Consider the following 27791-nt stretch of genomic DNA (forward strand, 5'->3'; position numbering starts at 1 on the left):
AAAAAAAATAACTATACGGAAACAGTGATTTAAATAAACATTCTGGCCATGTCCCGACGCAAACAGGCCAAGCCGCGCGCCTGTCTCAAACGTAAGTGGTCAGAAAGTGGTCGGTCGGTGGTCGCTGCTCGCTGCTGGCCGGTGGCCGGTGGGCAGAGATGCAGAGTCCCCAGTGGCCACCAACTGACATGGACTCCATTTCCATGAGTGTTCTGTGTGAGCGTGAGTGTGTGTCTGTGCATCTGATTGATTTGCTTTGATAAACCCCCAAAAGGGTGGAGGGGCCACAACATTACTCTGCCAAACTTTGCTCGCGGGACCACAAAATGTGACAAATGCAAATGGCCTCGGCCTGTGCCGGCCCAACCTGGCCCACCGTCCGGTTGGGTATTTGTATTGCCATTGCTCCAGTTCGTACATCGGCCCGTCCGGAGCTCTGGGTCCGGGCCTGGGTCTGGGTCTGGGTCCGGGTTCTCACAGCCAAAGCCATTCCAGCGACCAGGCTGCAACCCAGCAGCTTGCAGGCATCGGCCAATCCCCTGGGACCAGCACACCTAACTGTCAGTGATAGAGAGCGAACGAGCCAGTGCTGAGGGGGGTGGGAGGGTGAGGGCGAGTGCTGAGGGGACTGGGGAAAAGGAGGGGGGCCAACTGGTTGAGAGACAGGGAGGCAGGTGTTCTGGGGCCAAGAGACCCTGAAAACCTAAACAAAACCCCCAGCATGAGGTTGAAACATTGAGTGTTCTGGTGAACCAACAAGTAAATGGATAAATAATACAAAACAAAACGAATTTTAAGATACACTAGGGTTGATCAAAACTAAAATTAAAAATCATAAAGTTCTTAGAATAATTTATAAACCATAAATAATACATTATTCAAAGTAAATAGAACTATTGGTAATATTGGTAATAATATTATTATTTCTGATTTTAATAATCTTTAGAAAACCCTTTTTTATATCTCCAATAATAAAATAAGCCTCCTTCTAGTTTCCCTACATAGCTCATACGCCCCGTGGTACACCCCTATTCATAGGCGGACCATAAAAATCGTTTTAGCCAAAAACGCAGTTTGCAGTTTAAAAATTTCTGTGATCTGGCCAGACGGGGTTAGAGATTCGTTTTTGGGGGGGTTTTGGGTTTCGGTTCCATTTACTGTTATGCGGCCGGGCCAAGCCAAGGCAACCAAAGTGCCGTTAATTTTTAATACAATTTCGAATTGTGTCAGTGTAAATAACAGCAGAGCAGTAGCAGCGCCAACAACAATGATAACAAATAAAATTGACAATAAATCCAATGCACACATGTGCATGTGTGTGGGTGGTTAGGCTAGGAGTTGGGTGGCGTGAGGGGGGGCAGCTAAGGGGATCTGGTCCGCTCGAAGCCCCCAAAGACACACACATATGTACATACACATACACACACAAATACAGAGACAAAGAGATATCCTCATGCTGGGGCATGAAAATTTCCCCAACGTATAAAAAAGCGAACTTTGGCTTGCTCTTTTCCTGCTATCTCCGTCCCGCTCTCGCTCTGGCCAATGTGTGTGTGTGTGTGTGTGTGAGTTGGTGGGGCGAGGACGCGAGGGGCGCGCGAAAAAAAGCACAAAACACAGAAAACCCATTGCCATGTATTTCTCAGGGGAGTCGGCAACGGCTCTCTGGCCAATCCCCAGGAGAAAAGCGACGACGAGCAACGAGGCAGCCAGCAACAACAACAACAGCAGTAGCAACAACAAACATGCGCCAACTCCCTGGGGATTTTTCATTTGTTGACGACGTTGCCAGCCAGTTTGCATTTATATATGTTTGTTTGTTTGTAGATTTTCTAGGTAGATATATACTTACATATCTATTATATAGATATATAGGTGAAAATCAGAGTTATTTTTATTGACAACCTACAACAACACACAATAGCTAATGTTGTGTCATCTTTTTCCATAAAAAAGGACATTTTCCGCTTTGATTTTTTTACGAACTAGTTGGGAACCTATCAAAATTATACAGTGGTTAAAAAAAGTCTACACAAATCATGTTAAATGTTATTATATTATATTCAAAAGTTCAACAAAATATGAAAATAAAAGATAAGTAAGGTTAGTTTTTGCTAGGTTGCCATCCTAGCCACAAAAATACATGTTTGAACCTGTTTGAACTTTAATGCCAATCACCACTTTTGTTAAATTAAACTTGCTACTAAAATAACAACAAAACTAAACTGGGTAAGGTGCATACTTTTCGTTAACACTGTCTACCATAAAATACTTTAAAATGCCGGCTTCTGTTGTGGAATTCCCATAGCTAGGCAAAAGGCTTAGGATTCCAGCTGCCATAAGTTGTCGTTGCCTTCTTTTGCTCCTTTCGATCCTTTCGCCACCCCCTGCGCCCCCTGCGCCAACGGCTGAATCCTTGCCCTCCCTTTGGATTCACCTCATCGTCAACGTGAGCACGGGTCCTTGGAGTATTGGCGAAATATTTGCCATTGCACAGCGAAAGCGCGCCAAAAATAGCAACAACGGGGAGCAGAGCCATGGCGGAGAGCATCGGGATCAGGACTACTATGAAAGCTGGAAGCAGTAGCAGCGGGAATCCGCTGTGGGCATAGGCCATGTGCAATGGCTTCTGCTGGCATATAATGTGGGATATTGGCTGCGTCTAACGGTAACTAGTTTGGTAAATAGAATTTGCTCTAGGCGATGACTGTATATGTGTGTGGGTTAGGGACTAGTCGGGTGGTTTGGGAAATTGGGTGGGGGTCGGGAGGCAAAACAGGGTCGTAAGGTGTCTGGGGATATTCTTGGAGGCAACACTAAAAACGACATCAGCGTCGGTGGTGGCATTTTGACAGCTCTGTGGATTCCTTAACACTCACAACTCACACCCACACCCCCATACTCATTTAAGCTGTGGCTTAAAGGTTTTAGTTTTAAGGAGAAATAAACTAAATTAAAGAAATTAAATGTATGAACTGTCTTGGTCTGAAATGAAAAAATTGCGAGCTTGTTCCTGCCTCGTGTGGCAGCCTCTGACATTTATCTCTTGTGTTCTGCAAACTATTGATAAAATTTATTGTTGGCGCTTTTAACAACACGTTCGGGTTTGTTATTTCATTATTTTTTTAATACCACACACACACACACACACACACACATGTGGCAGATACACTCGCCAGCGAGCCATTATAAAAGTTGCAAGCGCGCTTTGTTTTGGCCAACACCCACCCCCCAACCGCCCTATTCCCATCCCAGTACCAATCCGACCGATCCCACCCCCCGATTCACCTCCCAAGCTGCTCACTGGTGCCCTCTACACACGCTTAGTAGCCGTTTGGGAGCTGGAAAAGTGGCAAGCGTTGGGGTATTGGGGCAAATGGCGGGCAAAGGGAGATGGGAAAAGCGGAAAAGCCATCAGGGGGTGTAGGGCAGTGGCAGTGGCAACGGATTGATGGGTCAAAGGGGACGACGCTTATTATTACGTTTACAAATAAGTGTGCATGTGTGTGCTCCGTACTATACTACATGTGTGTGTGTGGCAGCGTGCACCTTTTTGTTGGTGGTGGTGGGGGGGCGTGGATGTTTGAGTAAAACGCTTAAAAACATGCCATTGCCGAAAAACAAGTAAGAAACACTCACACAGCAGCAGACATACCACTTATTCCCCCCCAAAAAACCCCCACACTCATACACACACACAAGTAAACTCCAGGATGAGAGAGAGAGAGAGATGGCAACCCAGCGACCGAGTGCGAAATGCACTCTGGGGGGCTTTAAACAAAAATGAAAATCGCTTGCATACATATGGGCGCTTACACACACACAGAAGCTTGCTCAACGCTCACACACACGTGCACTTAAAAAAAATGGCTATACTTTTGTCAGAAAAAGATTTATTTTATAAAGAAAGAAGATTTTTCAAAATTTATTAAGCTTAGTTACAAACATGTTTGGTTTATTATATTTCTTTAAGATATCCTATTTATTTCTCTTAGTGTACCTATATCCTTTTTGGCTTGCACAAAAAGAACTTGACTCGTTGCTTCTTGCGTTGTTGTTGCGGTGCTTCGACAATTTTAACGACCATAACTGGTTCTCACCCTGTTCGCTTTATTTTCGCTGCTCTCCGCCCGCCGCCCGGCTCCCCAGCCCCTTCGCCACTCGCATTTATTTTAAAATACGCGGCACTTCCGCCGCAAACGGCACACAGTTGCCCACAGTCCCTCCCCTGCTCCTCCTCCTCATCCTTCATCCCGGCTTTTCATTCAGCACCCAATACCACCACCACCTCGCCGTCAAGTGGCTCCAACCGTATTCGACTCCTTTATATGGAAATAATAACCAAATGTTCTTGCCTCCCCGAGTCTCTTGCCTCTTGCCTCCACCCCGCTTCCGGTACCCCTTTTTTTGCTGCCCCCATTATGGTGACCATACCCATGCATAATGTTCATTTCCATGGCGATTCCTTGCGGTGTGATTCCGGCTTGTCCTTTTCGGCCATATATTTTAAGTCCTTACCTTCCTCGCGGTCACCAATACGAAATGGTCACGCGTCGCCTCCCGACTCCATTCAGCATACTCCTTGCTTGGAGGATATCCTCTGGCTTGGCTGTGATGTCCTCAAGATATCATTTACTAAAAAAAGGTATTAATATTTTTTATATATATTTACAACTATTATAGAATGGGAATTATTGTCTAAAGTTTAAAGTTTTATTTATATTTTAATCCTCTCCTTGTGAATGATTTCTTTCATGCGGCTAACCCATTCGAAAGTCACAACATTCGTCTTGCTCACACCTGGCCACCACCTCTTGGCATCACAGGTGACTGGAGAAATGTATGAAAAATTCAATTTAATTGCGCAATTACACATGTTACACATTTCCATTTGGCTTCGGCTTCTGGCTTCTGGCTGGCCCCTCCCCTTTTTCGCTGTTGCACCCTTGGAATTACTTTTGAGGCAGAGCACTTTGTTACCCCACTCGTTCCTTTTATTTGGAGGCGAAACGACACCCACATGGCCCCGGGCAGATGCCATCGATCAGGTGGCGGCTTTGCCAGAATAGCCGGCCAAGGAGTCTGAGTTTTGAGCTATTGGCTAGGTAAGGGGAACAATAAAACACGGAGCGTGTAAATAGAATTTTTGGCCCGATGGCCGCCCGGGGAGTGCTTTGGCATAATCTGCATGATCCGGTGGATCCGGTGGTGTGTATATAGTCCAGGATAGCACCCGATGTCTGCTATGTCTACGATGTCTGCAATTTGTGCGAGTCGATGTCGATGGCTTGGCAATTGATTATCTTTAATTTGTTGGCCTTTATTTTTATCTTAATCAGGATTTTGGTTGCCATATTTTTGCAGTTGGCGAAAAAGACGATGAGGAGAACACTGGAGGGCTGCTGGAGCCCAAGGAGGAGCTGCTGAGTGGCGACGAGGAGAACGAGGATAATGAGGATGAGGACGAGGAGCTGGGGCCCGATGAGGAGGTGCCCGAGGGAGGGGAGCAAGCCACCCAGTTCGGGTCCAATGAATCACAGCAACAACAGCAACACCAACACCAAAGCTGGCCAACAGCTGATGAGCCGGTGGCCCCACTTGCAGTGGCAAAAGAAGAAGCAGAGGATGCAGAAGCCGAGGCAGAAGAACTACAACACCCACGGGATGGGGCAGCTGCATCCGATGCTGCCGTTGCCGCCACTGATGCTGCCAATGCCAACGGACACTGCAAGTCCTCTGGTAAGTTTGACTTCAATTTGCATATTTTATTGCCTCTAGCCGAAAGATATATCCATCTATATATATACGTATGTATATCCAGTATGTGCAAGGATATCTGTATGTAAACTAACCGAATATCCTCCGGCTTGGCCGTCGTCTTGGCCTTTCCCCTTGGGTCGTTCACATGTCCGGCTAATAACTCTCGACAGTCTCATAAATAGCAAATGTAAGGTTTTTGCTCCTGTCCGGAGTTGACTCATCCAAGGCACAACCGCATCCTGGCCCTTGGGCCCCGGAGACTGGACACTGGACACTGGACACGTGACTCGGTGACTCCTCCATCTGCCAGGTTGTGAGGTCTATTTTGGTGTCTTAACTGTGACGGTTTAAAAGTGAGGAGTTCTCTGGGTTAATGCATTACTGTGAAAGGGTTTTCAAACAGGGTGTTTCATATTCCATATAGTATATGGTTATGACTTATGAGATATATGATTAACTGTTTTATATGATTCTTTATTCATCGTGTAACCTGTAGGCAATTTATTTCCCCTGTTCGATTCAAAACAAACCCTGTATATCGGGCATTTCCCCATTGGATCCGCTGCCTGGTCACATCAACTTTGATGTCTCCACGAGGCCCCATACACGCACACATCCGCATCTCCATTCGAGTGTACGAGTGTGTGAGTGCGCCATGTATTCGGTATTCCTGTGCGTCATTGGATTATGGCACTTGGGTGTAAAGCCATCGATTCCAATGACCAGAGCGCTGGCTGGCCGGCCGTTATGGTCGCTGCTGTCTGACAATAATAAAACAAGCTTCATGTTTTAAATGGAACGTAAACACACACATACGCCAGTATTTGGGTACACACACACTCGAAGAGGGACGTGTCTGTTCATTATTTGTTGCTCCTTTCTGTGTGTTTCTGGCCTGGCCGGAACGGGCCGGGCGGCCAAATCCCGCGGGTCAAGACAACGGCATGGAGAACATCATCATCAACTAGAACCTAGGCGAGCGCCCTGCGCCACCCACTTTATACAGTCCAACTAAACTAAATTGGACTTTTAATTATTTTCTATTTAATCGAAAAACCCTAACCACTCGGGCGTATACTTAATTTCATATTTCGTAGCATACTTTTTGGGGGAAATTAACCATGGAACATTTTTTGACATTTTTAACTTAAATTTTATTGGAGTTGGACTGTATTTGGCAAGTCAATGCCATTCAGAAGGTTTGGGTGCCCTGGATTATTGCTGCCTGGTTACCTACCTGGGAGCTACAGCCTCTCTCCGACTAAGTGTGTGTGTGTGTGGTGCGGCTTCAACCTCACAGCGAACTCTTCGGGACTAACGGCACTACGGAGGACCAAACTTTATCACCACTGTTCGCCTCCTGCCGTCCTCCTGCACTTGCCGTCCCTTTTGCTCGCACGCGCATATTATATGACAAGTACACGCTGCTGCACTGCGTCCGTTTACTGCTTCTGGTGCTTCTGGTACTGCTGCCATACTGGTGTTACTGGTACTTCTGGTGCTCTTGGAGCACAGCTCGTCCTGCGAGGCCCTCTAGTGGGTTGTATAATGTTCTAAGGGGAAATCGAGAGGCTGTGATAAGTTTGGGGATCCGAAAATTGTCTTTCTGCTCCGTGCCGTTGCTGCTTCCATAGATGTTTTTGTTGCTTTTGGTGCGACGCTGGCTGGCAGCGAGAAGCCCGGCGAGAATGAATTGGCCCTTTTGTGCGCATCACCAGCACCGCAGTGGCCCAACTTGAGGGCACTTGCAACAGTGGGCCAGGTTTGATGAGAATGTGGTTGAAAAATGTTAATTTTTTTTACTTACTCACTATCTCTTTCTTTTTAAAAATTTAATCATTTTAATTACCTGCAAAAGTAGTTAATCCCCTTTTAGCCAAAGTAGCTAAATAAGCATTCTAAGCCGCTTAATTAATCTCTCACCTACACCACAACTTTTCTGACAGCTTTTGACAGCCACAGTGCCCGCCAAAAAGTCACACGCACACCCTTCCACCCCCACCCAACTTTTACACACACACACACACACACTCCAGCTTGCTCCCTCACACAACATTTTTGCTCCCTGCAACATTTTTGTAAAAGTATTATTTCCACTTCACAGCATGGTTTTGTCAAGCATCGCTCTACCACAACTAACCTTCTTGAATTCACTTCGTTTATCCACAGAGGTTTTCTGAGCCGCATGCAAACTGATGTGGTGTACACTGACTTTAGTAAAGCGTTTGACTCTGTTAACCACCATCTCCTCCTTCATAAGCTGTGTCTTTTGGGGTTTTCTCCTCATATAGTACAGTGGTTGACCTCTTATCTATCGAACCGCACGCAGCGTGTTTTGTTTAAAAACAGTTCATCACAGATTATAAATGTTTCATCTGGTGTCCCACAAGGTAGTCACTTAGGACCTCTTCTGTTTGTTCTTTTTGTCAACGATTTACCTAGTGTTGTAAACTATGCTACTACATTTATGTATGCTGATGATGTCAAGTTATGTCTTTCTTTCTCAGACCATTTCCTTCATAGACACTTGCAACTAGACCTTAACGAAGTCTTCTTGTGGTGCTCAAACAATCTCCTTTTGCTTAACTGCTCTAAGTGTAAGGTTATGACGTTCAATCGCAGTGTGCCTCACATCGTTTCGTACTCTCTTGGGAATAACGTCTTAGATCGTGTTTTCCTAATTAACGATCTTGGAGTAATTTTTGACAATAAGTTGTCCTTCAACGACCACATATCACTAACAGTGAATAAAGCCAGAGGCGTGCTAGCTTTTATCAAACGTTGGTCTAAAGAATTTGATGATCCTTTCACAACTAAAACTCTATACGTATCGTTGGTTCGTCCTATCTTAGAATACTGTTCTAGCGTTTGGAGTCCGCAATACTTTGTTCACCAAAGGAGGATTGAATCAGTCCAAAAGCAGTTTCTGCTATTTGCGTTAAAAGGCTTAAACTGGGATACTGCCACTTCCCTCCCGTCGTATAATTGCCGGTTAAAATTACTAAACCTACCTCCTTTAAAAGAGCGCCGTACTTGTGCTGGGGTTATGCTGCTTCATGTGCTTATTCTTGGACAGGTTGACTCACAAGTACTTCTTGAAAAATTATTGTTTTCTGTGCCTAATAGAGTAACTAGATCATTCCGACCCCTTTGGTTACCAATTTATAGATCTAATTTTGCGGAACACGATCCATTCCGCGTTATTTGTAAAAATTATAACTCGTTATCCCATTTATTGTCCCCTGAACTATCCCTAGTTGTAATTAAATCCAAAATTATGGAATATCTTTTAACTTAATTTATCCTTACTCTTAGTTATAATAATATAGAAATAACAGTTCATTGTTAATAATAAATAATAATAACACCCACGATATTAATATGAGTTCTGCTGCTTATAGATTATATTTGTGTAAAGTTTTATGTTGCAATATTTTCGGAGGCGGTGGCAACTGCATGAGCGGATGGGAGCGTGGAGGAGCCTCGACGACGACGACGACGATGACATTTCCACGGGGAGCAACCTTGGTGCGAATAAAAATTATACATTGCCATATAAGCAGGCGAGACGGAGAACAGTAGACAACAAGGAGGGGGTCGCCTACCTCCCCAAGGAGCCTAGGTGTCTCCCTCCCACTTGCCACCCTCCCCATCCCGAGTCCCAACCAGCCATCTCGGTCGCACTCGGTCTTCGTGCGTGTGTGTGGTAACTTTTGCTAGCGTGTTTATTGGTATGTTCATTGGGGAGCATCTTGAGACCGAGTGGATAAAAGTGGGGGCTTCTTGTTGCATAGCGAAGTTGCTCATTTTGCCATTATTATTCCACTGTGTATTGAAAAATGAAACAAAAGTGAGTTATCGTCTTTGTCGCCTTGACTGCTCCCTCCCAGGATGTCTCACATGTGGGAAAGGTGGGCCAATATCAGGTGAGAAACGTTAGGATATTAGGTTCTAAATTATGATACTTTGTGGGTTAAATTTTTGCCAGTGCAGTCTCGTGGGAGAAGGAACAAAGCGGGAAAGGTTTATGACCAAGCCCCATTCAGTTACCCGCACTGTACTTACTGTACTTTTTTTATCGATTGCGGTGGACAGATCGATAAATTTACAAATTGCAGCCCCCCGACGATGGTCTTGATGACGATGACCATGACCAATTCGGGCCAATTCCCCTTGCATACATAATTCATTTATCACTTCATAATTGCATCAGAGACGTATCCGAGTCCCACTTTCCCGTAGGTACTACTCCGCACGGCGCCCCCCCCCCTCAGCGCCCCACTGCCCCCTGCCACTTCTGTTCGATTACATGCACGTCGACGACTGCCTTTATTATTTCGCCTTTTTTGCAATAATTTTCAAACAGAAACACACAAAAAGCATTTGCGCAACAATTCCCCAAGGACCTGCCGACGACGACGACTACAGCGCTGGCAACGCTGCCAAGGCAAAGGAGCGCTCCGGCTGGGTGAGGGGCTGGGGGTGGTCCTGGGAAAGGGACTCGTCGGCGTGGTGGGAGCAAACGAATCGAATTAAGAGCCACCACACGGTAGGTGGTCGCAGCGGATCAGAGCCAAGCGGAGCGCCCGCTTCAGACTTTTTCCCACGGGAGTGACGCAGTCCGAGTTGGACCTGCTCCTCTGCCTCCCTCACTGTCTCTCTCGCTCTCTCTCTCTATGGTTTTTTTCTGCCCACCCACTTACTCCTTTTCCCCTTTGTCCCATTCTTACCCCCACTGGGTGGTTATTGTTGTTTTTGTTGACAGAGAAGGCGAGTCAAGGGGGTTTGGAAGGGGGTTTGTAATCATGTAACAAAAGTAGATATTTGGGTCCTTTATGTGATTTATGATTATGTCTTACATTTCTTAATATTAGTATTATTTTTATTATTTTACCATAAAATAGTATCTAAAAATAAATTACCATCTACGCCTCTGTATTCAGTTAAATTCATATTGTTGTTGTAGGATAGACCTCTTCTGGACTTTGTCCGCTCATTTTGTTGCTGTTGTTGTTGTTGGTGGAGCCTTGTAGGCGGCATCGCTTTGGGAAATCTGAGCGAGTGCAGCATGCAGCAGCCTCCCATAGTGCATGTGTATGTGTGTATATGTGAGGGGGGCGTTGCAAAGTGGGTGGGCGTTGCCAAACAACTTCACAATAATCAGCAGCTGCACCACAAAGCCCCGAAAGTCGTAAAAATGGCCACAAGATGGCGCTAGTCGCATATGCAAATTTCGTTCGATTTATGGTCGCCACAAACACACACCATCTCACACATACTCACACAGATACACTCAAACACATCTCACGGATAGCAGCTTCATTAACATGATTCGCGAAAGATGCGAGAGAGTCATAAAATTAGCCAGTCGATGCCTGATGCCTGACGATGATGATGACGATGATGATGATGGTGACGATGATGAATGCATTGCAGACCTTCGGTCTGATCCCCTAGCTATCCCCAACTCCTCCCACACCCCCTGCCATACATGGGATAGTGTCGAAAAATTTGCAAAACTCAAAGCAACAATTCGACGAAAGCCAATTTTGCGTCATGCGAAGTCGAGATGCATGTGGCGGAGCGAAAGGCGGCGGCAGGATGGGGGCGTGGCATATGTCTCCCCATAGAGTGGATGTTGAATAATCATCAAGCATCATCAGAGAGACAGGGAGCTAAAAGGGAGACGGAGAAATGGGGGCAGGGAGATGGAGTAGTAAAGGGCAGGAGCAGGAGAGTCCTATCAAAGTCGCCGACATTTCTACCAAAGACACTTGGAGAAATACCTAATCCTCTCAAGAAAAGTTCTAAAAAAAAGTATATAAAATTTATTTAACAAAGGTTGCTTAGAACTTTTAAAAATAATTTCTAAAATAGGGTTTTTAATGTCCTTTTGAAAGAAACTCCTTTTTATTCCAAGTGCTGTCGGCAAAGGAGAAATCATCCAGGCGCGAGATGCGTTTTTGGCATGTTAAAACTTCGCTGGGTCCAGGGTCCGTCCACCAGATGGAGCCAGCAGTCGCCAGTCAGCAGTCATCAGTGAGCACGTGCTATCCAGACACAACCACTCGCAAAAAGAGAAATTCGTAAAATTTTGTTTCCGCTGATGAAGTATTCCCCAGCTGCAGGACAAGGATTATTGGACGTGTGGCGGTCCAGGATATAGCATCCTCTGCCACTGCCATTGCCACATTCCGAGTGCTTTATGTATCGGTGTGTGTGTGTGTGTGTTGGCATGCAAAGTGGCATAAAAGTAGATCCACAGCCACAGAACCACATCATCGAAACGTCGCCGACATGACGACCGACCCATCAAGGAAAATTCTCAAGCGCTTAGAATGTTGCAGGACAGGATGGCTGGAGCGCCCTATCCATCCTTCTTTTTTTTTTTTGGTTTTTGGCGCGCGAAATTTCATTTTGTCATTAGAAACTAGTAAAAGCCAAAAATCGCAAAAGTGGCAAGAGCAGTGAAAGCCAGTGATGGTCGATGGTTTGATGAGTTCATGTCGAGGGTTTTATGATGGCTGGAGAGATTGAAATGTTTCGAGGTGGAGTCTTGAAAGTTAGGTTCCTACAGTTGAGTAAAAGCCAGATACTGTAATTACAAAATAATAATTCAATTTCATTTTCCATTTAATTGCTGGACTTTCCTTCTACACTATCCTTTTCGAACGTAACGAATTCCCACTGTCCTACAGGTAACCCAACCCCATTAGCATATCCCTCAGGGCCAGCTTCTTGGCTTTCTTGCCAAAACTCAAGTCAGACATGCACTCACGTGAGACATTTGGCGCCCCACCAGCCACCCAGCTACCCAAACACCCAGCTACCCAAACACCCAGCCACCCAAACACCCAGAAGCCCAACCCCCCCTCAAGGCAACGTTGCGTATGAGTAACGACTGTAGACAAACTTTGGCGTCCCTGCCCCCCAATTAACCCCCCCAAACCCCAGAAAGGACCTCAGCACGTGCTGCCATCAGCTGTTTCCCCAAACTGAGAGACCAAAACAAGCCACTCTCTTAGTCGTGAGCGAGTCTCTCTTTTCTGCTCTTTGCCAGGACATGCGCAGTCCTGGGGAGCTCTCTTCCACGCTCTTAGCCCAGTGAGTTGCTAGAAGGGGAAGCCCTAGTTGCTAGGGTATGGAATTATGGCACCCTGGGGCTTAGCATAATCAAAATTCCTAGCCTTTGGGGATCCGGAAAGGGCATCCTGTTTGCCAAGAAGCAGTCGAGGTCAAGTCCCTGGCTGCATTTCCCTCTTGCAATCGGAACTAAAATAAGCTTTTCCACTTTCAGAGCCCGAAGATGGGGAGCCGGACGCGGAGGAGCTCGACCTGGACGAGGAGCTACTCAGTCTCAGCGGGGACGAGGACTACGATGATGAAGAGCTGCAGAGCCTGGACAGCTTCTACTCAGGTAAGTCTCGTCTGTCACACACGTTCTCCCTGCATTCCAATTCCACATTTCACAAAATAAATAGAACATACAGCATGCGTGCTGGAGCCATAACCATTGGAATTGGCGCTGGGGGTGTTATCCTGGCTGCCGGAGATGGCACTCCAGGGTGCTCTACACCTGTGCCGCGGGTGTCGTTTCCATATGCTGCGGTCCTGTGGCTGCCGGGCAGCCTAACTACGTTTTAAAAACCCCAAACAGCAATCAACACCAACCAGAAGTCGGGCAACAGCATTCGGAGTCAAGTTGGGACCTCGACCCGAGCATCGTCCTGCTCCTGCCACCTACCACTTCACACCCCCCTCCCCCATGCCATAGTCCTGCCGGTCCTGCCTCTCGCTTTCACACATCCTTCTTGCCATTTACGAGCTGTCGAAGAGTCTGAGGGACGGACGGGACAGCCAGAGATGCCAGTCAGATATCCTGCCAGCCAGTATCATGAGCTACGACCCCTCCCTCGCTCCCTCCCTGCCCCGACCTGGCCCTGCATCATCCAGCCACCTCCCTACGTGGCCACATTTCTCTCCAGTGCCATTTCGAATGCTTTTTCTGTGTTATTTGTTTCGCTTTGCGGCAAGGACTGCCTCCCACTTTCGGTGCTTCTATTTTTTCACAACTTCCTTGCTTGTGCTTTTTGTTTTTTCTGTACTCGAGCAACGTCCTTGCCGCCGGAAATATCCTGGACGGGCTGGCCATTTGCCCTCCCCCGACCCTTTCGTTCACTCATTCATTCATGCACACAACTCGGTCTTCACTTTTCCTCCAACTCTGGGCTTGACTTTGAAACAGACTTTTGTCTGTGCTTTCTTTCTTTGGGTACACTTGAAGAAAAAGTTTTAATAAAAAAATATAAAATATAGAGAAATCTAATAAAGCTTATAAATAAATCGAAGATTTTAAATATTTATAGAGGTCTTAAATAAACTTCCAAACATAAACCGTAATTTTCTTCTCTCAGTGCAGACAACATAGTTAGCACTCAACACTTGCCCGGCACATCCTTCCTGCTATTCATGGCATCCTTTCTTAGCCCCTTCCCCCACTCCCTTCCTTGGGGTTGAGCAATGGACCAAGAAACCCCATTTGGTTACTCCAAGGAAATCTCTCTGGCTATTTGAGCACAATTTTGAAACGTTTTACGTTGTGTGTGCGATGTGATTGCGGGCTGCAGTCTGCAGAAGGACTTCTTCAGGACGACGCCTAAATGTATGCAATGAAATGCAATTAGTTGCAATGCAACACACACCCCCACTATACAATGCATTACAAAAAAAGTAGATCTCAAGTTTAAGGGAAACTTTTTAGGGCTTTGCCAGTCACTTCATTTGTTTGTCTTGGCTTCGGCCTGAGACTTCCGCCACGCGGAAGGACTCTCTCGGACGGGCTTAGCCTGTCCCTTTTGATTTATTAATTGCACGTGTAGTTCAAGAAGTGACAACGAAGACAATTTACCATGCTCGTATGCAAATAGTTTTAGAGCTTCCTTTTGATGCGACGCAATTAATTACACATTTGTCTTACAAGACAAACACAGACTCCATCCCTCTCGCGTCTCGAGACCATAAATAATTGCCACGGTCAAAGGTTTTGTGGAGCTTGGGTTTTTGGGGTCGGGTTCTGGTTCTGATTCTGGTTTCGGATCTGGGGGGTATTGCTTAAAGTGGCGAATTCTCACAGCACTTACCGTCTTGGAACCGTTGCTTTCCCAAGAAGTCGTCTTCACATCATCAGCGCAAATTGCTTTACGCACCGCACACGGCGATAGAAATCTGTGTACATTTTTTGGGGAAAACTGGTTACGCCGCCGAGATGACATCGGTTAATGAACCAACCGCCTTTAGAAGAGCCACTGCCATGTGTGTGGTTTGGTCTGGTGTGGTGGACAGTGTGGATCACTTCCACGGATGGTTCTTCAGCACGTAGAGAATTCTCCGGCTCTTAAAGATACTACAGCCACCGCCGTGTAACTGGGTCAGCGGGCTATCCTAACCACGAATCTAATGCGTTTTAATTACAGTCATACCTGCGAAATGTCCCCAACTAAGAGTTCCTTACTTGTACTCCAAAACCGTCATTAGAAAGTTTCCACTATTCTCTGGGGGTGGAGCTATTTGTTGGTCATAAAAAGGGGGCGGTCACTTTGCTAAACTCTTCGATGGGTAAAGAGATTTCACGGTTTCCAAACTTTCTTTGAAAGCATGGTTTTAAAGCCAAACTTTTACTATTTTGGCATCATATAACCTTGTACTTGAAATAATTATATGCATTACTTGAGATAATTATATAAATTAACTTAAAAATTATAAGATTTGCTAAGACAATTTTTTAATTATTTTCAATGATTTCGTTGAAGGTCCTCAAACAGCAACTAAATAGTAATTATTTTAGGAAACCCCTTGCATTATCTTTCCTAATGAAGTAGTTATCCTTATTTCCCTTACCATCCTTTGTCTTATCCTTACTTTTCTAGCTGCTGAGACCTCCCCAAAAAGAGTTCTCAAAATTTCAAAAAAACTTTAACCCAACTTAGCCCGGCCAAGTCTGGACAAAGTAATCGCAATCTCAGGTGTAAAGCCACACCGCTGACACCGCGTCTAAGCAAGCGGAAACAAGGCGAAAAAACTTGGTCCTTCGTCCTGCACTCGGACTGCTGCCTGCAGTGTCAGTTGCAGGCAGGACACTCCCGCCGGTGTTTCCATCCCACCGTAGGCGCATTGGCCGAGACTCTTGGCAATTTTTTCGCCAACTTTTTGCGCCGGCACTGGCATCCTCTCATTGTTTTCGATCTCGTGGGACTTTTGGGCCAACTGGGCTCTGGCCCAGAGAAGTTATGACACGCCCAAGTTGCTGCCGTTGCCACCTTTCCTGGCCAGATGATTTATGCGCCTTTGGTGGCTCGCCGGCTTGCCAACCCAAGTTTTTCGGACCCATCCCGCCGGGGTGTCGAGAGTGGAAACTTTCCGCGAAAGACGTTTTCATTTCATTTTACGATGCAAAAATAAAAAGCAACGGAATGCTGGTGTAACGCATTTTTATCCAACCGCCCAACCACCCACGCACATACACTTACAGAGTCTGGTTCCCATTTTTTTTTTTTGGTGGCTCCCATGTGCATAGTTCTGCGTTGCTCCTCGTCCTTATGCGACTCCAAGGCGCAATTGCGCGTGCCAAACTCCCGGGGGAACCCTTTCAGCTCTGACTTCCTTGCCTCAGTTTACGCTTTTCGCCCCTTTTTCCATCCCACAAGGACACACACACTCGCCAACAGCTCAAACATACACATTTTTTGGGGTAATTTAAATGAAATACGCGTTGAAATGTTCACTCACATGGGGAGATGGTGTTTGTTTCGGTTATTTGATCTTAAAGGATTTAATTTAGACATATTGTTATGGCTTTTCCAAACAAAACAGGTATCTGGCTTATAAATCTTTTAGTTTAAGGTGGATAATGTCCTTTGACAAAATGTATACTTAGAGAGAGGTATCCTCTAACTTATTACCCTGCTTGAATATTAACCCTGACTCCTTGGGATACCCTCGATTCATAATTCATTGCTGGCGACCTCCAGCTGTCCTCACCCTCAGCTGCAGCTTCCTCCCCCATCATTCTTATTAGTTAAATGCCAAAAATAACGCAGAAACTACCTGGGCAATAAAATTATTTTATGATTATTATCGCCATCAGTGGGCCAAACAAAAACCGGTGGCAGCCAGAGTGGTAAATGGTTGATGTTGCTTGGAGAAAAAAAAAGTGTCATAAACCCAATTCCGAGCGAACCCCTTCCTTTTCGTACCGTTATCGTGGCTCTTGAATCGCCATGAAGTTCTAGTTTCCGTCTTCCGAGTGAAGTTCGAGATATCGGCTACCGGAATCGGGCCGAAGCACAAAAGACCTCGGATGTGGCAATCGGACATGTTAATCTGGTTTCTGGACTTTACTTCACTTCCACATCCACTCGGGCCTTATGCATTTCAATTTTCTGGACTCTGACTCCACTAACCCTCCAAGTTTATGGCGGCACGCGTTCACTGGATGGTCAAAAGACCGTTTAGCGGCAGCTGTGGGGCATTGTTCTGGCTCCCAGTCCCTCTAAGCCACAAGACTGGAGGCACGTGCCACCGCACTCTAGCCCCAGCTCCACTCTATCCCCCCGCAAACAAAGTTTCTGCGGTTAAGTGGGCCTGCCAGCCTCAAAAAAAACAGGTGCGAACCTCAATTACGGTCGATTGGGTCGAAAGTCACAGAAATCGATTTGGAAACCCTTTTCTAAAACCCACAAAAAAGGGGGCGAGGTGAAGGGATTTAGCCACTGCACCGCAGGACGCCCTCGACACGTCGCCAGACCCATCATTACCCTTGACAGGCGATCAAGATCCCCTGCTCCAGACACCAGACAGATCCCTCACTTCCTACCTGCTAACCTGTCTGATTGATTTGTGTCAGCGCCTCGATCGGAATTGAGACAAATCCCATATCCCTCCCCTCCTCCTTTCCATTCAGAGACTTCATTTTTCATTCATGCCTTATAGCCTGTAGCCTTATAGATCGTGATCTGTCTGTGATGCAATTCAAAAAGGATCATCATTATGGTCCATTGAGCGAGAATGACTTGACAGTCTTTGAGAGAAAGAGGGGTCAGCATCGAAATCAGATTACGAGGATAATTATTTGTTTGGTAAATATGTCTAAAAGTTGTCCCTAATGCGCGGAGGGGTTCCTAAAAACCCTAACCCTATAATTACCCCCCAAAAAAGGACCTCCACTCATGGTCCGATTGCTTAAAATTTTAAATAAATAATGTAACTTACATTATGTAAGTAAACTTTCACATTTCAGTTAAAATATCAATCAACTTCATATGTAATGCTTTTTGTCCTAAAAAAAAATGTCAACATTCATTAAAAAGGATTATCCTTTCACAGGAGTAAACCTTTTTTTTTTGGGCCTGGTCTTGACCACCAAATGATTGCGGCTCTAATTAAATGTGTCCTCTAGCGTCTGATTAATTGTGCCGTTAGCGCCGAAATGAGATCATGGCCAGAACGAGAAGATGGTAGATGGTAGTCTGTGGAGACACAATGTCCTTTGGCCAAGGACCAGGCACTTTTTTCCTCCGAGCAAATGTGAGTTAGGGCTTTGGACCTCAACTGTCACAACATCAAAGTGACAATTTGAGTGACTTTTTCCGGGAATGGCTAATTTAAAATGCGCTAAAACAAAAGGACACTTAGGCTGCTGCTGGCAGGACAATGGACAGGACATGCTGACAGGTCGCTCCTCTCCGAAACCTTTCCGAAACTCCCCATGCAGGGCATACATAACATATATTTTTATAATTTATCTATTATGCATAAGGGCGCTGGGCAAAGCCAAAGGGTTTTGGCTGTCACCATACTCCAGCCCATCAAGGACGAAGAGTGACACATGAGCCAAGGTCCTTTTGGTCCTTTCACCACGCTGAGCTGACCAACAGCTCGGTGAAATCTCGGTGAAAAGTTTCTGGCCTGACTTTTGCATTAGCCGCGAATTAAAAATGCACAGGCAAAGGATCAAGGAGCAGGGCTGGGCGAAACGATTTACCTGCACGGGCGGACACCCTTTCACCCACCGTCCAACCACCCCCTGGTCCAACCACTCCCTCCTCCCCCGTATTTCGTCCGGCACTTGTCGTGGCCTGTCACAAAAGTGTCACTCAAATGTAATTAACACCGGAGACGGAGGACTAAAGTGGCTCAATGTCAGTGGGGATGAGAACTTTTACCATTTTTCAGCCGAAAGTTTGCTTTTCAGAGGAAAACCTGCCTACCTGAAAATGCCTAACAACAAAAAAGAACATCTAAGGGCAATTAGAATAGCAAATTGAAAATTCCGATTCCTTGTTACAATTACGAAAATTGTTATCCTTCCAGGGAAAAAACTTTCTCCGTGTAATCTCATTAAAAATGTAAGAAGCAAAAATTAACTTTAATTGCAATTAGATCGGGGAATCAAGATAAATAGACTTTGTGGTGGAAAAAAGCGTCTTCTGTGGAAAAGTTTCCACTGACAGAGGTCAAAGGTTAAAACGGTTTTGGTTTCTCTGGGTTAATTGGTTATATTTGTAATTGATTTTATAAATAAAATATGTTAAAAGGGCTAAAATCAAGAAGGAGAAGGGAAAAAAATGTTTCTGTTCAGATTATTGTGGTAAAAAATCTTTTATTTTTAAGAAGAGACTTAATGTTTTTATAAGTTCCATAAATTAATTTCTCCTTAAATAAATTAGTTTTTAACAAAAAATCTCACCAAAATTCCTCAGTCCCCTGCACAAATCACGAACTCTTGCCCAACCTCAAACCAAAGACTCAAACAACAAACTTGGCCAACAACAAAACGTGTCAATTAGCAAATCGAGAGCTAACGGTTAAGCCCGAATCGACAGACCCGTCAATACCCATCTCTCTCTCTCTCTGTTTGCATATGTATGTGTGTCCATTTACTGGAGCAGCGACGCATGCTCAGAAAGAAAGGCTCTCCTATTGGTCGACAAATTCCTCAGCCAATGGAAGAGCAGCAAATACGAAACTAAGAATAATAGAAAAACTTGAATAAAAATACAAAAGTGGCTGACAGAAAAAGGTAAGAAAAGGCAGCTGCTGTAATGGCTAAAATAGTGAAAAGTGATTTTTTAATTGCTTTAATAGTTTTTTGGCAGGGGAGTTCATGATTTTACTGTACAAAGACACTTCATAGACAGTTTCTAACTTAAAAGTAATACATTTTGTTAGAAATATCCGAATATTTATTTATTTTTTTTAAGTGTATGGTAGCCGTTGACAGGCTCTTACAAAAAGCGAGCTTTTATTTGCTGCACTTTGCAACTCTGCCACCGATGTCACTGCTGCCACTGTATGCATAATTAATTTGGCTTTTAGTGACGAGCCTGCAGCAGAATCTGCATCCTACATCCTGTCCAACTTGTGTCCTTTGATATCCTCTGCCTGACTGCAGAGTCAGTTGTATATTTTTCGCAACAATTTGTTAGCCACATTGACGCCACTCCGCTAATGGCTTAAACGTGTTTTTCCCTCGCTGCCTTTCTTTTTTCACTCACTTTGCCATTTTTGCGTCAATTTCAATTTTTATTTTGGGGCTTTATTCATTCGTGTGTATGTTTGCGGTCATGTTCCCAGGAGTGGCAGAAAAACAATTGACATTTACATGGAATGAGGTCTAATATGTGATTCTAAAACATGTGCTATTATTGTTAGCATTTGGGTTGTTGAGGAAAATGTGTCATCTTTTACAGAAGTCATTTTTTAGAGCTTTATAATATAGATTAATAAATACAGATCTTGTGTAAAGAAAATATATTATAAAGCTTACTCCTTCACGAATTTTTTAAACTGAAAAATAACTAAAATCTTAAAAAAAGGGAATCGAAATAAATCATCACCTGACTTTTTAACTAAATTAAATTTTTAAACGCACATAAATAAAATATAAAGCCCATCAACGCTTCACCCCCCCTTCCAGCTGCCCCACCTGCCCTCTGCCCAGTTAACCCATTAGGGGCCTCTGCTCTTTGTTAACCCATTTGGCTCCCATGCTCCGCCTTTTGCCTGCCCTCGTGTATACGTGTGTTTCTGTTCGCTTATGTGGGGAGCCCAGCCACCAACACCAACGCACAGCACATCGTTTCATGCTCTCTCCCTCACTGGCTCGCTCCCATTCGAACTGGGGTTGCGTCTCGCTCACACCTCAGCTTCGGGAGCCTCGCAGTGAGTGTGTGGTGCTTATATACAATGAGCTTTCTCACTCACTCTAACTCCCACCATCGTTGTGCGTTGTGTGCATGTATTAGTGGGGGTGGGGTGGGGGCGCCATTTAAATTGCTGCTTGCTGTTGGCTCTCATTTGTCGTCGCCGTTGCGATGAGAATCCCAAAAGGCACTTACACACACACACACACAGACACAGCACACACTGATGCAGGAAAACCAGTTCGCCTAGTTGTCGTTTCCATAGGCGTTCTGTCGACGTCGCCTTTGGCTCTTTGGCTCTCGGCCTTTGGCTCTGATTTTAGTCACATTTTGGTGACCGCGGCAATTGGACGTCCTTCGTCTCGCGCCTCTCGCGGTTAAAACTGAAGAAAAAAAAAACAAGAAAAAACATTAAACCCACCACAATAAAACAATGATCCTTTGGTGCCACAAGGGACATTATTAATCCACCTATTAGTGTTTCCAAAGTGTAGTAAAAGTGCCTCATAAACAGGAATTAGTGAAATTTAATTCAATTTAAATGAATTATTAGTTAATAAATACAGAAACACTGACTAGGCCATGCTATGATGGCCCTAAAGATGTTATATCGCGGTCCCAGTTCGCGTTTGGAGAATTTAATTGAAAAGATCCAGGCCACCAAGGAGATAACCAATAACGGTAAATAATAAGGAGCTTGGAAGATTTATTAAGAGGAGATAGTGAAGGTCTAAGGTCCTTAGTTATAAGGATTTCAATTAAAATCCAATGATCCTTTGGGTATATCAGTTTAGTTTTTGGTTAAAAAAAAATCAACTGCCGACGGGTTTTTATTGAAAAAGTATTGAAAATAACAAAGATTCTTTTAAATCTAAGCAAAATACGATTAAGGGCTTAATTTACTAAAATATTAAGAGTTTAAGCAAAGTCTAAGCCTTAAAAGAAAGGATTCTAAAGGTCCTTATATTTTAAAAAGAATGTTTAGTAGAGACCATCTAATCTGAAAGAAAAATATCCTATAACTTCTCTGCTCCTATCTATCTTATATCATTTCCCAGACCCCTACCATCAAAACCACCAACATTTCAATCAAATCTGAATCTAAAATCTGAACGAGTTCAAATTTCTTACAACTTTCTTTAACCCCAAAGATCAAGACGGATGAGAGTGTGTGATTCAAGCTGATGTATCAGTTTGATGTTTCCCCAATTAGAGTCCGGATCAGAACATAGACCAGATCAGAGTTCAAGCAATAAAGGGGGAAAACAAGCCATGACAGATCCAAGAGCCAAGATCCCAGACCCCCAACCCTGGAAGATCAGTGGCAATTGGACTCAATTAAAAGTTGTCGAAAACCGGGAAAGTGAACATCGGCACTTGGCGCGTGGTGATAAATAGATCGTCTGGGGGGAGGGGATCATGATAATCGTGACCCTCATGGATAGTGGGGATACTACTGGGATGATGATGCTGTAATTAAAACGGCAGCAAGAACAAAGCGCAATTAGTTTGCATGAGACTCGACTTACAAGTGTCTGGCCCAGTGGGTTGGCTCCAGATGGGGTGTCTGAGGCAACACCAAATGTTGTACTGCTAATTGAATTAATTCCGACGTTGATTTCCTGTCTCGGTGCCCCGGTCCCATTCCCATTCCAATTCCCATTCCAAAAAGCGCCGCTAATCAGGATGCAACCGCCCACTCGATCAAACTGAAATTATACACTCGAGAAGCGAAATTAAAAGTTGTTTACACTGAAAATCTTAGAAGAGGGACTTAGAAGACTTAGCATTACTCAAGACCTCTACGCTTTATCCATTTCAGATATGTATAGTACTCACACATCCTCCAGCTACTCACCCAGCATTTCGGACGGCACCATGACTCCCAACTCACATCACTTGCCCGGTGCTCCTGCCAATCTCCCCGGCCAGGATCAGGATCACCCGAGAGAGGGAAACACCAACGGAGGACTGGATGGCGAGGACTTGGTCAAGCCGAAGCGTCTGCCCCATTTCCATCATCATCACCACCACCACTACCATCACCAGCAGGCGCTGAAAATCGCCAACAAGCTGCGAAAAATCAATAAGGAATCCAAGCTGGGAGCCCTGGGAGGAGCGGGAGCCGGAGGAGTTGGCTCCAAGTTTGATAAGTTGACGGGCGAGGGGATTAAAAGTCGCGGCGACGGCTCCTATCAGTGTCAGTTCTGCGAGAAGTCATTTCCGCGACTCGGTTACTTGAAGCATCACGTGCAGGTGAGTCCCCGGAACTCCTTTTCCCAAACGAAAGGGTGGCACTTAACCGACCGGAGAGGGTGGCTTTTGTTTTTAATTACCGCATCCTGACATTCTTGTAAGGCGCTTAGGTTGTTATCCTTCACCCTGATTGACAGACTGGGTGTTGGGTTGGCGCTTTGATTGACAATTTGTGGTACCATCATTGATTTTCTGGGCCACAGCTAGAATTTGTGTGTTTCATTTGCTAATTGAAATTGAAAGTGGTTGAGGGAAAGGATTGATTTTAGATGGAGGCTTTAAGTTAGAAGTCCTATCTCTGGAGATCTTAAACCAAGCCGCCTTAAACCCTCAATCCTTCTTCTCATAACTCTAAGACACCGCCCATGACATCAGCAACTTGTTAACCCAATTGCAACTGCTGTTTAGAACCGAGAGATCCCTATCGCCGGCCTGGGTCTCTCTAACATGAAAGCAGTCCCCGGCTTTGATCCTAGCGCCTGGCCGAGAGCTTGTACGATTCGGAATTCGGTCTCCGAGCCGGGGATATGGGATGTGTTGATGGCGATGGTGATTGGAGTCGGACAGTTTAAAAAGCCATAACCAACACGAGAAGTTTGTCCGCTCTCTGGATGCGACTAACCCGGGCTAACTCATCATACCAGTGTATATGTATGATATTGTGCAATTTTAAGGCAATCCAAATCGGGGGACTGCATACAAATGGGCTAATTTTTTTTTGCGCCGCTCTCAAAGTTCAAAGCCGGCTACCGCCAAAAGAACCCAAAAAGCAAACCGGTTGCGGGTGTAGCTTTCTGCTCTCGACTGTAGCTCCCGAGCTACTGAGCTCCCGAGACCCCCAAAAGCCCCCCAATGCCCCCCCAAAAGGCGGGTTTAAGCCAAACGGCGTTGCGCATTTAGATGAATTTTGTCCACAAGCCACGAGTCGCAAGCGAAACACCTACTCGTCGTCAGTCGTCAGTCGGTATGCAGATTCGGATTCAGATTGACGCATCTATAAATTCAAGCCGGGCCTGGCCAGGAGTAGTAGTCATCATCGTTTCTTTTTTTTTTTTGCTCAACTGGGGTAGACAGTTGACGCTGCCTTGTCTGGGGCACTTCTAAGAATTTCAAATAGCCTCTCCGGTCTCTCAAGCCCCACTCTGGCCTGACTCTGGCCTGACTAATTGCTGAGATTATCTTTATGCTAATGGCATTTTCCGAATCTGTGCTTTTCCCAACTCTTTGCAGAGCCACGCCGAACACCTGCCCTTCAAGTGCGAGTACTGCTCCAAGCTCTTCAAGCACAAGCGCTCCCGGGATCGCCATAAGAAGCTTCACACCAACGAGAGGAACTACAAGTGTCCTCATTGCGAGGCTGCCTTTTCCAGGAGGTGAGTTTCAAACGACTCTTAAAATAATTTAAACAAAAAACTAAAAAAAAACTTTCATTTTTACTTCATTTCTTCTTCTTTAGTGACCATCTTAAGATCCACATGAAAACCCATGACATCCAGAAGCCCTTCCAGTGCAGCATGTGCAACAGGGGCTACAACACGGCAGCTGCCCTGACCTCCCACATGCAGAAGCACAAGAAGAACGCCGCCATCCTGGCAGCTGGAGGCAATCCCAATGCCCTCAACTACAGTCCACGCTCTACGGGATCTGCCTCGGCCTCGGTCTCCAGCAACGGGAGCCTGCACAAGAGGCGATATGCCCTGACCCTGGCCACGGACAGCAGTCCCAGCCGCCTGGACTACCCCCAGAAGAGGTCGAGAAGTGGCACCACCTCCACTGCCGCCGCCACAGCTAATGCAGCACCCACGCCACTGCTGAGGTGCAGCTACTGCCCCAAGGTGACGGAGTTCAGCAGCCTGGAGCAGTTGAATGCCCATCTGCAGAGTGTCCACGAGCAGCCCCAGCAGCCGCCGGTAAAGACACCCAACCAGGAGGCGGAGGGCTTCCAGCTGAGCTGTGAATACTGCACCATGAAGTTCGGCAACATAGCCGGTCTCTTCCAGCACATGCGGAGCACTCACCTGGACAGGCTGAGCAGCCCCAACTCCTACTACGAGCACTTCAACCGCCTGGCCACCGCCGGCACCTTCAGTCCGCGCCTGGCTCTGGATCTGCCCAAGATCAAGCCGGACCTGGGAAGCCCCGATCAGCGCGAGCTGCGGCCGGCGGAGGAGGACCTACCCACGGACTTGAGCAGCAACAAGCGGCGACCCCTGACCCCTAACCCGCAGCCCCCACCCGCTCCTCCGGGCGTCTTCTTCTGCAATCAGTGCAACGCCGGCTTGCCCGACTTCGAGAGCTTCAGGAATCACCTGAAGAGCCACATCGCCGAGGGCATGCAGCAGGTCTGCCCGCACTGTGGACTGAGCCTGCCGGAGCAGTCGGAGTTCGAGCGCCATGTGGTGGGCCACTTCCTGATCACCGGATCGGAGTTCAACTGCAGCTCCAGCTGCGGCAAGAGCTTCGCCAAGTCGGAGGACCTCCAGCAGCACCTCATCACTGAGCACGTCCTCACTCTCCTGAAGTGTTCCCTATGCTCGGAGCTCTGCGAGAGCCGGATGGCCATGCAGCTCCACCTAGCCTGTGCCCACAGCCAGGAGACCAAGCTGCTTCGCTGCAGCGCCTGCCTGGAGCTGTTCCGCTCGGACGCCGAGTTCCACGTCCACGTCAAGACGCGCCACCAGCTGGGCGGACACCCCGCCCTGGGCAGTGCCACTGCGAATGCCCCCTCCAATCCTCTCCAGTGCATGTTCTGCCGAGTGGTCTGCTCCTCGGAGCTGGAAATGCATTTCCATTTGGCGGCCCATGCCAGGCAGTTCCGGTGCCCCTCGTGCCCCGAGACCTTCCACGTTGAGTTCCTGCTGGATCGCCACATGCAGAGCCAGCACGGTGGTGTCGGAGGAGGAGCAGGCGTCAAGGACAAGGAGGCCAGTTCGCCCAACATGAACAGCCTGTACGTGAACGCCCTGCTGCCACCACTTGCGGCAGCAGCAGCGGCTGCCGCAGCCACCAACAACAACAGCAGCATCATCGACTACAACGTGGCCTTCAAGGGCTTGTTTGGCGGAGCAGCCGGAGGAGGAGGAGGAGGGTCTGGAGCACCCACTGCCCCCTCGTCCAAGTTCTACAGCCCGCTGCAAGTGGACACCAACGCCCTGAAGGCACAGACCTCGCCCCACCCGGCCCTGATGTACGGACTCAGCCAGAGGTACTTGATGGAAATGTACGCCGCCAAGTCGGCCTCTCCTCCGGGAAGTGAGGGTGGAGCCAGTGGGCAGGCAGCCGGATCCCAGGCATCTGCACCAGTACCGCCACCCGCTCCTCCTGCACCACCGCAGGCACCACCCACCACCTTCAGCTGCGGAATGTGCGAGCGACAGGATCTGAGGAGCGAGGCGGAACTCCACTCGCACCGCAAACTGGCCCACAACCTGAAGACCGGAGTGAGCCTGAGGTGCGCCTACTGCGCCGGGAACTTCAAGTCCCGGGCGGAGCTGGAGCAGCACATGAAGAGCTGTCACAATTCCACGGGCAAGCACAAGTGCTTGATCTGCGACGAGGTCTTCCCCTCGCCAGCCATCCTGGCCGAGCACAAGCTACAGCACTCCAAGGTGGGGCAGTCGGGCAAGTGCTCGCACTGCGGCCAGCCCCTGGAGGACGTGGCCGCCTTTCGGGCCCACCTCTCCGAGCATGGAAGCGACGGGGCGTCCCTGCCCCTGGCCTGCATCTGCTGCCGCCAGACCCTGCACTCGGAGTTCGAACTGAGTCTGCACGCCAAGTTCCACACCAAGTCCGCGTCCAGTGGCGGCAGCCTCCAGGAGCCAGTGTGTGCCCTGTGCCTGGAGCCCCTGCCGGACGCCACCGAGGGTCCTGCCAAGCTGTGCGAGAAGTGCTGCCGCAAGCACAACCTCAATGGAAAGAGGAGCAAGCCTCCGAGTGAGCCGCCAGTCCAGAGTCTGCCGCCCATCCAGCCGCCATCCGGGGCAGCCTTTGTGGAGAACCGTTGCAACCTGTGCAAGATGATCCTGCCGCACGCCCAGAAGCTGCAGGAGCACCTGGTGGAGCACACCTTTGCCGGCACCGAGCAGCGCGGCTACAATTGCTACATCTGCTCCGCGGTCTTCACAGCACCTGGAGGTCTCCTCAACCACATGGCGGAACATGGCGCCCACACGCGTCCCTACGACTGCAACCTCTGCCCGGAGAAGTTCTACTTCCGGGCGGAGCTGGAGCACCATCAGCGGGGCCACGAGCTGCGACCCCAGGCACGTCCCAAGATGGAAGTGCCCTCCAACAGGACAAGTTCCTCGCCCATCGACAGCCCCGTGAGGAGTCCCACGATCGTCAAGCAGGAGCTGTACGAGACGGATACGGCTCAGTCGGCAGGAGGGGATGAGGAGGAGCCGGAAAACGCCCACGACGACGAGGAATACATCGAGGTGGAGCAAATGCCGCACGAGGGGCGTCCCAGCGAGTTGGAAAGGGCCACCAGTAGCGCCTAAACCATAATCTCTTCAAGGTTCTGAGATGAAAAGTATAGTATTTAAAAGACTGTTTCCGAAATGCTTTTATAAACTT

General features: G+C 47.1%; 1 protein-coding gene across 2 annotated transcripts; it reads left to right on the forward strand.

The window, feature by feature from the left end:
- Positions 1-27791, forward strand: L (zinc finger protein Lobe). Of its 2 annotated transcripts, XM_017238859.3 has the most exons (6): positions 1-91; positions 5365-5739; positions 13058-13177; positions 22783-23216; positions 24447-24589; positions 24673-27791. In XM_017238859.3, exons 1-6 carry the CDS (start codon positions 49-51, stop codon positions 27713-27715), a joined length of 4158 nt encoding a protein of 1385 aa, XP_017094348.2. In that variant the 5' UTR covers positions 1-48; the 3' UTR covers positions 27716-27791. The 2 variants fall into 2 exon arrangements, with proteins under 2 accessions (XP_017094348.2, XP_017094349.2); XM_017238860.3 differs by lacking the exons at positions 1-91; positions 5365-5739; positions 13058-13177 and adding an exon at positions 21292-21641.

This window comes from Drosophila bipectinata, chromosome 2R (genome assembly GCF_030179905.1).
Source record: "Drosophila bipectinata strain 14024-0381.07 chromosome 2R, DbipHiC1v2, whole genome shotgun sequence".
NCBI lineage: Eukaryota > Metazoa > Arthropoda > Insecta > Diptera > Drosophilidae > Drosophila > Drosophila bipectinata.

Coding starts and splice junctions, on each gene's coding strand:
- L (XM_017238859.3), top strand. CDS start 49: ATGTCCCGACGCAAACAGGCCAAGCCGCGCGCCTGTCTCAAAC. Junction 92..5,364: donor GCCGCGCGCCTGTCTCAAAC/GTAAGTGGTCAG, acceptor ATATTTTTGCAG/TTGGCGAAAAAGACGATGAG. Junction 24,590..24,672: donor GAGGCTGCCTTTTCCAGGAG/GTGAGTTTCAAA, acceptor CTTCTTCTTTAG/TGACCATCTTAAGATCCACA.